This window comes from Arachis ipaensis, chromosome B04, assembly GCF_000816755.2.
Source record: "Arachis ipaensis cultivar K30076 chromosome B04, Araip1.1, whole genome shotgun sequence".
In the NCBI taxonomy this organism is placed as follows: Eukaryota; Viridiplantae; Streptophyta; class Magnoliopsida; order Fabales; family Fabaceae; genus Arachis; species Arachis ipaensis.
In genome coordinates, this window is record NC_029788.2 from 132,571,101 (window position 1) to 132,581,773 (window position 10,673).

The 10,673-nt window shown below is 34.1% G+C and overlaps 4 protein-coding genes across 7 annotated transcripts in view; 2 read left to right on the top strand and 2 right to left on the bottom strand.

The window, feature by feature from the left end:
- The window catches only part of LOC107638198 (mitochondrial import inner membrane translocase subunit Tim9-like), a 2,073-nt gene extending 1,589 nt beyond the window's left edge, over positions 1 to 484 (bottom strand). Inside the window, exon 1 of the mRNA XM_016341367.2 lies at positions 333 to 484. Coding sequence (XP_016196853.1) covers positions 333 to 427 — 95 coding nt within the window. The 5' untranslated portion in view covers positions 428 to 484. The remainder of the gene's footprint in view (positions 1 to 332) is intronic.
- On the top strand, positions 602 to 2,528 carry LOC107635684. 3 transcript variants are annotated; one of them, XM_016339230.2, is made up of 3 exons: positions 602 to 905; positions 1,528 to 1,693; positions 2,093 to 2,528. In XM_016339230.2, exons 1-2 carry the CDS (start codon positions 605 to 607, stop codon positions 1,680 to 1,682), a joined length of 456 nt encoding a protein of 151 aa, XP_016194716.2. In that variant the 5' UTR covers positions 602 to 604; the 3' UTR covers positions 1,683 to 1,693; positions 2,093 to 2,528. The 3 variants fall into 3 exon arrangements, with proteins under 3 accessions (XP_016194716.2, XP_016194717.2, XP_020977923.1); XM_016339231.2 differs by having other exon boundaries at positions 2,152 to 2,528; XM_021122264.1 differs by having other exon boundaries at positions 2,202 to 2,528.
- On the top strand, positions 3,050 to 6,090 carry LOC107635687. Its single transcript, XM_016339233.2, has 7 exons — positions 3,050 to 3,582; positions 3,908 to 3,979; positions 4,741 to 4,808; positions 4,933 to 5,086; positions 5,206 to 5,292; positions 5,403 to 5,490; positions 5,604 to 6,090. The coding sequence occupies exons 1-7, from the start codon at positions 3,475 to 3,477 to the stop codon at positions 5,630 to 5,632; spliced, it is 606 nt and encodes a 201-aa protein (XP_016194719.1). The 5' UTR covers positions 3,050 to 3,474; the 3' UTR covers positions 5,633 to 6,090.
- On the bottom strand, positions 5,933 to 8,826 carry LOC107635686 (eukaryotic translation initiation factor 5). Of its 2 annotated transcripts, XM_021122266.1 has the most exons (3): positions 8,593 to 8,787; positions 8,209 to 8,287; positions 5,933 to 7,871 (listed from the first exon to the last, which is right to left on the bottom strand). In XM_021122266.1, the coding sequence occupies exon 3, from the start codon at positions 7,503 to 7,505 to the stop codon at positions 6,189 to 6,191; it is 1,317 nt and encodes a 438-aa protein (XP_020977925.1). In that variant the 5' UTR covers positions 7,506 to 7,871; positions 8,209 to 8,287; positions 8,593 to 8,787; the 3' UTR covers positions 5,933 to 6,188. The 2 variants fall into 2 exon arrangements, with proteins under 2 accessions (XP_020977925.1, XP_016194718.1); XM_016339232.2 differs by lacking the exon at positions 8,209 to 8,287 and having other exon boundaries at positions 8,593 to 8,826.

The window sequence follows — 10,673 nt, forward strand, 5'->3', positions numbered from 1 at the left end:
ATCATAAATAATAATTTAACAATTTCATATATGAGAAACATGGGAAGTTCAATCAAGGCTCCATAAGTTCATTGACAATAAATCCACCTAAAAAAATTAATAATTTTTTTTCTTTTTTAAGATATAGCTTCCAAGTTCAGATCCCAATCTAGCATTCAATCCTTGGGGCAATTACTAATTACTCTTCCAAATTCCAATGTAGAAATCTCACAAACAAATACAACTAAAAAGTGAATAATAAAACAAAAACGAACTAAAGCTCCGAATCCATGATTTCCATGGATAAACAAACAAAGCAACATTAATAACAAATAAATAAATAAAAATTATACCTGTCTCGAATTTGTAGCTGGTCTACCATGGTGGACATTCGTTGCTTATCCTCTTCAGGAAGATCAGACATGCCACTGAAAATGTTCTTATCCATCTCCAATTTACACGAACAAGAATGAAAAACGGTTAACGAGGTTTTCAATTTTTTAGCGCGCAGGTTAAACCCTAAAACTTGCACGCTAGACGAGGCTAGTTTTTTTTACTGATTTGGGCCTGGTTGTTTTGTCATTTTGGGCCCAACTTTGGGCCTGGACCACTTAGAAGAAATGTAATGAGGAAAAAAATGAGTAGCAGTGTAATTCATTATCTGTCCATTTCTTCTTCCATGGCTGTTTCCTTGTTCTCTCAGCTGCATCTGCATCCACTGCTTCATGGTAACAACAAAATCTCTTTGTCTCTGCAATCCCAACAAAGGTTTCATTCACCATCCAAGGCTATTAGTATTATTCAGTGTTGCTCGAGTTCTTCCAACCACAGCATCAAGCTCAGAACTTGCAAGAACTGCAAATCTCAATTCGACCCTTCACTCAATCACCCTCTTGCTTGTCGCTTTCACACTGCCCATTTTGGTGGTAACTCTCTTTTCAATTTCTCTGTTTCATCTCCTATTAAAAGTTTCTGGCTTTTCCGTTATCTTTTATTCCCCCAATTGGAGATCAAATTTGCTTGCTTGAATGCTGATATTGAATAGTATATGAAATGAGGGTAGTGAATTGTGAATTTTGATCGGTTACAATCTTGAATATATATAAAGTATGTATAGAAAAGTTCCAAAATTTATGTGGAACTTTGTGAATTATATATGTGTACTGAAGAGAACTAAATGATACTTCATATTATAATTTTATGTCAATTGAAACTTGGAAAGCATCATTGAATTTATCAGCATTTCATTTGGAGCATGCAAACTTTCTAGGCTTTTCTTATTGACAGAATGGTCTCTTGTTAGCTGGTTTCTATTTTAGCATAACTTATACAAATATGTTTCGAAATTAATCTACACAAAATATCAAATTTAGGGGAACATTTACAATTTGAAGGTTAATGAAGTATTGGAGGATCTGTCATGAAAAGTATTAAGACCTTAAAGCTAATTAAGACCTTGGCATATTTAAGCATTGTGCTTATTTTCTTTCTTTCCTATGAATCTTATCTAACTATTTGGGATATCTGTCTTGTCTTTCTGTTCCACAGGAGAAACTAAGAGGAAGTTTGAGAGTGTTTATGAAGGGGGCACCATGAACACTCCTGATTCCGGCAAAGTTTTTCAGTATTGGCATTGCTGCGGATCCGAAGATCCCTTCCATCCTGGCTGCACTTCTGCACCTCACTCCTCCTATGATGACTGATGTTCATCAATGTCTCTTCTTCAACTCTTCAATTAAAATTCTTTTAGCTAATATACACTTATCATGACTCAATGCTAGAAAGGATCCAGGGACCAATATGGTGTCTGGAGCTGGATCTTGGGGACTAGTATAGTAAATTTTGAATCTGAAAGACTAAAATGGTGAAAGTCATAAATCTCAGATACCACTACGGGGATTTAGTCTACTCATCTTGTGTACAAAAGTTATTGATTCCTTGTGTAACATAATCTAAAAAAATGCGATTATTTTTGTGTGCACAATGAATCTGTTATTAGTCAAGATATTGATGTAGTTAGTAATCTGTTATTGGAATGTTAAACTGATTCATATGTTAATGCTATCTGATGCTAATCAATACGTTTTCAATGTTATGTAACACTCGATTTCAGTTCGCACCGGAAACCACTTATAAATAGCTATAACAACCATCATCACAATTTCCTTGTAGAAAAGAGTTGATTTAGAGATCCCAACTCGACTTCTTATCAATGGAGGCAGCCAAGCTTTCATGGAATCCGATCTTCTCCAAGAGCCTAATACGTTGGCGGTGCATGCCACGACGCAAGGTTGTTGGGATGAGCTACTCTGGTGGCGATTATCAGGACTACTATCTAGGGAGGTTAGTGGATGAGAGCATGATTGTACTGTATTCACAACGACAAAGATGTATTTGAAGCATTTGGGTTATTGGAATGTTATATGTTGAGCCTAAGACCAAGTGTTGCATTAGGGATGCTCATATTTGTTGCTTTGAGTGTGCTGATATCTTTTGGTGTAAGATTGTTTCATGCCATGGAGATTCATATATATCTTGCTTTGGCTTAACTAAGATGAGAGAAAATAATAGAATATTTAGCTAGGTAGAAGAAACTAATGATTATTAGTTGAAATGAAGAAAAAGACATATCTAGTTTGAAATGAAAAAACAAAACTACCATATGTAGATTCAATTGCTTCCTTTTTGTGTTATATACCAATATTACTATTAGAATTATAAGAGTAAATTATCATTTTTGTCCCTAACGTTTGGGGTAAGTCCTAAAGTTGTCCCTAACGTTTCAATCGTACTATTTAAGTCCCTAACGTTTCAAAATCGTCTCAATTTTGTCCCGCCGTCAATTTTGTTAACGGATCCCTAACGGCAGGACAATATTGAGTCAGTTTTGAAACGTTAGGGACTTAAATAGGACGATTGAAACGTTAGGGACAATTTTGGGACTTACCCCAAACGTTAAGGACAAAAACGATACTTTACTCGAATTATAATAACTCCACACATTATAGTTTCTTATTTGTCAATGTGTTGTAACTTGTAAAGTTTTAATTTTCTTAAAAATGGATGAATAAGTTAATTCATATTTATTGTGAAAAGCACGTGGATGGAGATTCTCTGCTTTCCTTTGTAGTATAGTGCTTTTCTCAGGCATCACACAACATAACATAGAGAAAATTAAATAAATATATGTATATAAAAAAAAAGGAGGGAATGTGTTTCTTGGTTTTGAAGATTTCTAACGTTGTTTTATTATTATGGCATACCTTATGTTATATTTGTGCTTTGTTTGTGATAACAAGGACACTCAATCTCTTGCTTCGTTTTGAGGACCAGCCAAATAGAGAAGCAAATCAAATCAAAGCAATCATCATAAATTAAAGGCTTAATACATGTTGTATTCATTCCTGAATCTACTCAACAAATTGCCATGTTTTGATGTCTTCATGTCACGCACAGTCTTAATTTGTTGGATTCGAGTTCTGTTTTGTGCATGAAATGGAATCGATATCTCCTAATAATATATTGGTACAATGCCGAATATGTCACAATGAAGATGAAGAGTCACACATGGAAACACCATGTTCATGTTCTGGCACCCTCAAGGTAATTATAATTTTAACAAAGGAAAATAAATAAATAACTAGGTTTTACCATTTCTTGTATATAGGGAGTCATAATGATTTTTTTTTTTAATTATTTGTGTTAGTATCCCCTCTTTTTGAAGTCCTTGCACACGTATTATATAAATTTTTCAGAAGTAATCAAACCATATGTCTAACAACCTAGCAAGAAAAATTAAGACATTTAGTCTCTAATTTATTAATTGTAGAATTACAATAGGCAATATATATATAAATAACGATAATAAGAGTAGAGATATTTAACTCCTCTGCTTTAATTAATTAATTAATTAATTTTAATGTTGTAGTATGTACATAGAAATTGTGTTCAAAGATGGTGCAATGAGAAAGGCGATACTACCTGTGAGATTTGCCTACAGGTACATGATTATGTTCACTTAACCAGTAATGATAAGGGTAAAGTACTAAATTGATTTCTACACATTCTTTTTTGATTCTTAATATTTAAAGTGTCCTATTTGAATTCAAAAAATTTTCATTTAGTTTTAATGTAGTCCTACCGTAAGGTCAAAATTAAATAATTAACGAAATATCCTACATAACAGCTGTGCAAGAATAAGATAGCTAATCTAGAGAACAAGTACAAGTTCCAAAGGTATAAAAATAGGTTCGCCAAGTACGTTAAAAATTCGTCCTAGAGTTGCTCTGCCCACTGGAACACTTAGGGGCTCCCCGTATCAATCACTTCCATTCCTCTTATTAGACCATCTGTAGCGCTCATAGCTACGGCTCTAACTCGATTATTTTCTAATAATTGCTGTACTTCACAAGTCACGTTAATTTGTTGCTTCAATACATTTAGTTATCGTTCTCATTAATTTTATAGAAAATATTTCATTTAAATTATAAGAAAAATGATAAACAAATATGTTAATACATCAACGGTTGATTTTATGCCTTTGAAACTTGTACTTATTTTCTAGATTATCGATCTTGTTTTTGTACTACTGTCACGTACGATATTCCGTTAATTATTTAACTTCAACCTTACGGTGAGACTAATTGAAGTTACATAAAACTTTTTTGAACTTAAATAAGACACTTTAAACCTTACAATTCAGTACTTTACTCAAGTAATGATGATGATGATGATAGTAATGGTACATGTTAACTAATGCAGCAATTTACACCCGGGTACACTGTACCCCCACCACTTATCCATTATGGTGGATCTCCAATAAATTTCGGGTAAGTCTGTGTATCAACCAACATTTACTGGATTCATGTTTCATGTTCATACTTCAATTTTTTTTTTTTATTGTCATTGTTATTTCTTTTTCTACCATGAAGTGATAGAAGTTTGTTGTCTTAGATGGAACTATTGGGAGACTTCAAGAAGAGTTCACAATAACAACAATCAATTTGTATCAATGTTTGGTGCTGATCATCATGATCTAGAACCTGACATTGAATATTCAACACCCTCTACAAGGTCCATGATATGGTGCCGCATAATTGCCACTATTGTAATTTCCATTTTTGCTTCTTTTAAATTTATATACGTTTTATGTAAACAAAATTCATTGGGGGCAACAATTTTCTTAATAATTAGCTAAAGAAAAACACACTTTATTGTATATTGCAGTTTCTTGGTCTTATTGTTTTAAGGCATACACTTCAAGTTATACTGATACTCAGTGAAACAGAAGAGTATTCATTAACAGTGTTTATGGTAAGAGGATACATTTATAGATAATTGTTAAAAAAACAGTTTCCATCTTTTTTGAAAGCCTACACAATAATCTAGAGGAGTTTAAGAAAATTGATTCAATTTGATTGCAGCTATTACTGTTGGGAATCCTTGGGATATTGATTTCAATACATACGATGATCAAAGCTAACTACTATGGCCCAAGGACTTCAACACCAGGTTACAACATTTGTTCTTAACCACTTGTGAATTAGATGGTGTAATGAGAGTTAGTTACTAATAAAATTGCGAAGATTAGCTAGAATCCAATTAATGATTGTTTCTATGTACAGATTCATCATTCCCCTATTTCATCACGTGAAGAGTATAAAGTATAAACCATATTGGTGATTCCATGCTATATGTGGTCAATTTCGGATGAAGAAATTGCTTTGATGTTGAAAAAAATTGATGAAAATCATAGTGGAGATCAGGACACTATGACCATGTTGTATAAAGGGCAAATCATGAATGCCTAAATTATAGAGAAAATTAACGTTGTATGCTTAACTTGTATGCAAAAAAAAAACCAAATTAACGTTGTATGCTTAACTTGTACACATGGAAAAGATCATAAGCATTATTGATGATTGAAATTACCAACAAAATTCATATAATCTAAGGGGCACATGTAATCAGAAACATTTCTTATAGTGAATATATAACTAAAACCATAGTACTTAGAACACAACATCAAGCATAATCCAGACACATACATGAACTCTAGCAACACTTCAACCACACAAGGGGCCAAAACAAGACCCTTTATTCAAAATAAAAGGACACAACAGTAAAGAAAATCAACAAACTGAGGACAATAACAGTAAGTAAATGTGATATCATAATCTTCAATATTCTGAACTGAGCACAAACTTTTCTCATTCTTCCTCCGATTCTGATTCAGCATTCTGAAGCCAATCAATGAATGGTTGAGCATTCTTCCATATCTGAGAGTCCTTCTTATCACCCTTCAGTCCCTTTGAATACCAATGCACGACGTGCTCTTCCTCCACCAAATCAACATCATAGAGGGCTTTCAGAATAAGTGCAACCTCCTTCAATGCATTGCTACCTTTCTTGTTACAGAACTCCTCAACAGCATTGAGCAATAACAGCTGCAATCCCTCGTCATCTCCAGCAACTGCAGCAGCAAGGTGATTCTTCCTCTTGGTAGCTTCTTTTCCAAACCCTTTCTCAACACCATCAAATAATCCTTCAAGAAGTGCATTCATCTTCTCCTGAGCAGATACAGGAAATGCAGCAATATGTGACTGCAATTCCTTCGCTGCGACACCTTTCTTCAAATATGCTTTCACTTCCCTGACCACAGTTGCATAGTTCACAGTGTCACCATTCTCAGAACCCTTGCTTTCTGTCTTCTTCTTCTCTGGTTCATTTGTCGAGAGCATGACCATATCAGCAGTCACAGCACTTAACTGTTCTTGAATACGTTGACGAGCAGCATCAATAGATGTATCCGTTTGCCACTGAACATCATCATCACCATCATCTTCATCACGAGCCTCCTCTTTCTCATCAATTTGACTGTGTGTAGGAGATACACGTTCCTCATCAGAGCTACCTGCTTTCTTCTTACTAGATTTTACAGTGCCATCCTTTGATGATGAAGAGCCTTTCTTCTTAACCTCTTTCTTCAGTTTCTTCTGTTCCTCATCAGCCATTTCACCTTCCTTCATCCTCTCCTTCTCAGCTCTCCTCATGGCCTTTTTGTCTTTCGATCCTTTCTTTGCTTCAGGAGGGTTCTTGATGATAAAGGTAGTCAGCTTGTCCCTCATGTCCACATCAGACACAAAACCACAAGCAGCACATTTCAGCTGGATCATTTGACTCTTTGTAATCAAAATATCAGTTTCAGGATTTCCACAACCGTAGCATTGAACATATTTCTTAATGAAGTTCTCAAGAAGGCCCGCAAGTTTTGCAGTATCATGTGCTCCATTAACATGAGAAGTGCCGGTTTTCTCATCGAATTTCGATTGTGCTCCAAGCTCACAACCGAAATATTTGGTGGTGTAAGATGCCGGCCTAGCCAACGCTTTTGCAATGTCAACCATATTGACAATATTGGTTTTGATGCCATTACCTCTGCCCTCAATCTTGGTTATCATTTTAGGCATCTTATACCTGTAGAAGGCATCATCGCTATTTGCGGCACCAATGTTCTGCAGCGCCATGACGATGACAATGACTAACAAATAGATGTTCAGAGAAGGCAATACAAAGCTGGGATAGTGGCCTCTAAGGCTGCTTGCACCCTCAAAGACTCTCCTTCAGAGATTATGGTAGGTGGCCAACCGCAATCAGAAAACCGAGGGATTTTATGGTATGTCTCACGATGCATACAGCTAACTTGGCACGACAAAGGTATGTAGTTTTTTCTAGTAGAAGAAAAATACTCTGCTAGCAGCTCAATTGCTCCAAAATGGGTAGTAGCCTGTTCAAACATGAAAGAAACTTGGGCGTGACACTTTCACTTTATAATCTGCCACAGCAGAACTTGCAGGGACGCCAAACCAACAACCGGAAGATTTGATGAACAACTGTACAATTCCAAAATCAGAAAATCAGTTAAAATTACAACAAAATATAAATCTAATCACAAAACAAATAAAGACCTATAAAAAAAAATTACAACATTAACAACGAAGACTCATCTTATATCTATCAAGAACTAGGTTATTCATACAACCATGATAATACTTTCCCATAAGTTCTTAGATCTATTTATGTGATCAACTTGCCTATAATAAATTATTAATCAATTCCATATTCGGTCCCAAGCCATGACAAAATAAAAAGGGTTCACAAAAACCCCAAAAGCATGTGGAATCTACTTCAGATACACATACAAGACAAGAATAAATTCACATCACATACCCTAAAAGCATATATACCACCGAATCCCTTAGCTTCAATCATGAAGCAGAATTTTTGAACGTCGTAAATTACACATAACCTAAATAAAAAAGAAAAAGGATTTCCTTTTGGTCAAAGATTAGAACCTTTGCTACTTCAAACACCACAAAAACAACTTTTCCAATAAAAAAACAACAACAATAACAATTAATCCACCTTAAATAAAAAATCTCCAGTATTATTCCAGCTCAAAATACTATATCAGATTATTTTTCGTTAGAAAACGATCAAGCGCAGTTACCAATTTCATCATCCATTATCTATTATCAGAAACATTAAAAAAAAAAAAAGATAACACGAACTAGATCAACAAAATATCAAGAGAGAATAGATCAAAATTGGTACCTGGAATTGATGAGAAGCTCGTAATAGGGTTCGCGAAGAAAAGAGAGAATCGGAGGATAGAGTATTGAGAACTGAATAAGATGAATGAGGCGGCGGAGTGCAAAGGCTCACACATATTTATACTCTTATTTATACGGTGTTTGAGGGTCCATGGAATTCTCAAGAATCTTACTTTTTTTGTGGTTTCAAATTCAAATCTATCACATTAATCAGAGCTTTTTCTTATTCAATCTCTTCCGTTTTTATGCTGACTTTCTGTTAATACTTTTCATCGCTCAATTTGTGGCCGTTCATCTTAATTTGATAGCTTCCACGTTGTCATTTCAATATCATATTTGCGAAAATAAATAATACCCTATTTAAACTTTTTTTTTTTTACGGATTATCACTAGGGTTTTTTATTGTCTATTTCGTAAATTGTTGTGATTATTTAGATTGAGAAAGTAGAAAAAAAAAGATAAAAAATTACATTTTGAATTTAAAATTAGACAATCATAAAAAAAGGACGAAGGTCCATGACTATGGAAAATAAAAAATAATTAAAATGTATGAAAATTCTCGGCTCTTATCATAACATCATGTGTGCCAGCTCTTTTCTTGGACGGAAAGCATTTGCAATTACTCGTCAATGGGAATTTGATATTTGAGTTGGTAAATAAATGACTCACAAATTATTATTATTATTTTTTTTACCAAAGATAAAAAACTTAAATCCGCAACCTCTTAATTGAGTATGGAAAGACTATGCCATTTGAGCTATTACTCATTAGTATGACTCACAAATTAATTGCTAGATTAGATTGTTAAAAGATTATCTTGTCATCGACAATTAATTGTTTGTTAGTGTTAATCTATTTCTTTTATTATCTTATCGTCATCCTAACATATTAAATTTCTTTTTTGTTAGGTCGAAAAACCGTAGAATAATATTTATTTTCTTTCTCATTTGATTTATTTATATTCTTTCTCATTTGATTTCTATAATTCTATAATATACGAAAAATTTGTAAAACATATATAGTAGAAAGGTATAGGGCATTAGTATTATATTATTTTTTTTATTTTTCTGGACTTCGATATTATTATTGTTAATCACGCACATGTGGTAATGCCATTTTTAATTATTTAAGTGAAAATCACCCAAGTATATGAATGGGATTTTATTTTTGGCCCATAAACAAATGGGGATCAATTGTTTTTGTATTTTTGACTTAGTTCTTCTTTCATTTTTGGGGATAGATTGTTTTTGGAGAAGATATATTTTTGGGATAGTTAATCTTCACACTTTCCTATACTTTGGGCTCGATGAAACCCACTAGGCCCAAGAAAAAATTGGAAGGGCTTTCACATTCCGAAAAATTATTCAAAGGGTCCTAGAACTTTAAGAATTTGTGGTTCCAGCCCAAGAAAAAAAAAACCTTGGTGTTTAAGAATCTCTGAAAAAAAAAAGTTTAAGATTCTCGTTTCCATATTTTCTCTAATGCCTCATTGCTAAGGGTGTCAAAAATTCCCGGAGGTGGGGATCTCTGCAGGGATCGCCTCGAATGGGGCTCTAATGGTGGAGAATTTTTTTTGTGGAGATGGGGATGGGAAGCGAAAAAATTCCTCCGAGACAGGCGCGGGGACCCGAGCAAGGATCCCCGTCCCATCCCCGCTAATTCCCCGAATTTTTGAACTTACTTAATAACTCTTACTTTATTTCTAATATAAAGGTTCTTTTAATAATTTCACTCATTGAAAAACCCTAACCCTATTGTTCAAGATTTAATTTTATGGACTATAATTTGCTATGTTATATTTCTAGACTTATAATCTTGGATAAGATATGTTTGTGTGTTTGTAATAATATTTTGTAGTTTATTTTTTGATTTTTTTTTATATTTTTTATTATAATTTCCATATGAATGTTAAAACAGGAAGATGGGAAATGGGCCCGCAGAAAATACGGAGACGCAGAGAATGGAGATGGGGACAATTATTCTCCATGGCGAAAAACAGGACGAGAACGGGAAACAAAGAGGCATCTCTTGGCCCGAACCCATTGACATCCCTACTCATTGCACTTTGATTTTTAGTGAATT

Excerpts from the sequence above, each read along its gene's own strand:
- LOC107635686 (XM_016339232.2), bottom strand. The coding sequence starts at position 7,505 with ATGGCGCTGCAGAACATTGGTGCCGCAAATAGCGATGATGCCTTCTAC.
- LOC107635684 (XM_016339230.2), top strand. The coding sequence starts at position 605 with ATGAGGAAAAAAATGAGTAGCAGTGTAATTCATTATCTGTCCATTTCT. Across the intron at positions 906-1,527 it reads TCACACTGCCCATTTTGGTG|GAGAAACTAAGAGGAAGTTT; the intron begins GTAACTCTCTTT and ends TCTGTTCCACAG.
- LOC107635687 (XM_016339233.2), top strand. The coding sequence starts at position 3,475 with ATGGAATCGATATCTCCTAATAATATATTGGTACAATGCCGAATATGT. Across the intron at positions 5,087-5,205 it reads GCCGCATAATTGCCACTATT|TTTCTTGGTCTTATTGTTTT; the intron begins GTAATTTCCATT and ends TGTATATTGCAG. Across the intron at positions 5,293-5,402 it reads ATTCATTAACAGTGTTTATG|CTATTACTGTTGGGAATCCT; the intron begins GTAAGAGGATAC and ends ATTTGATTGCAG.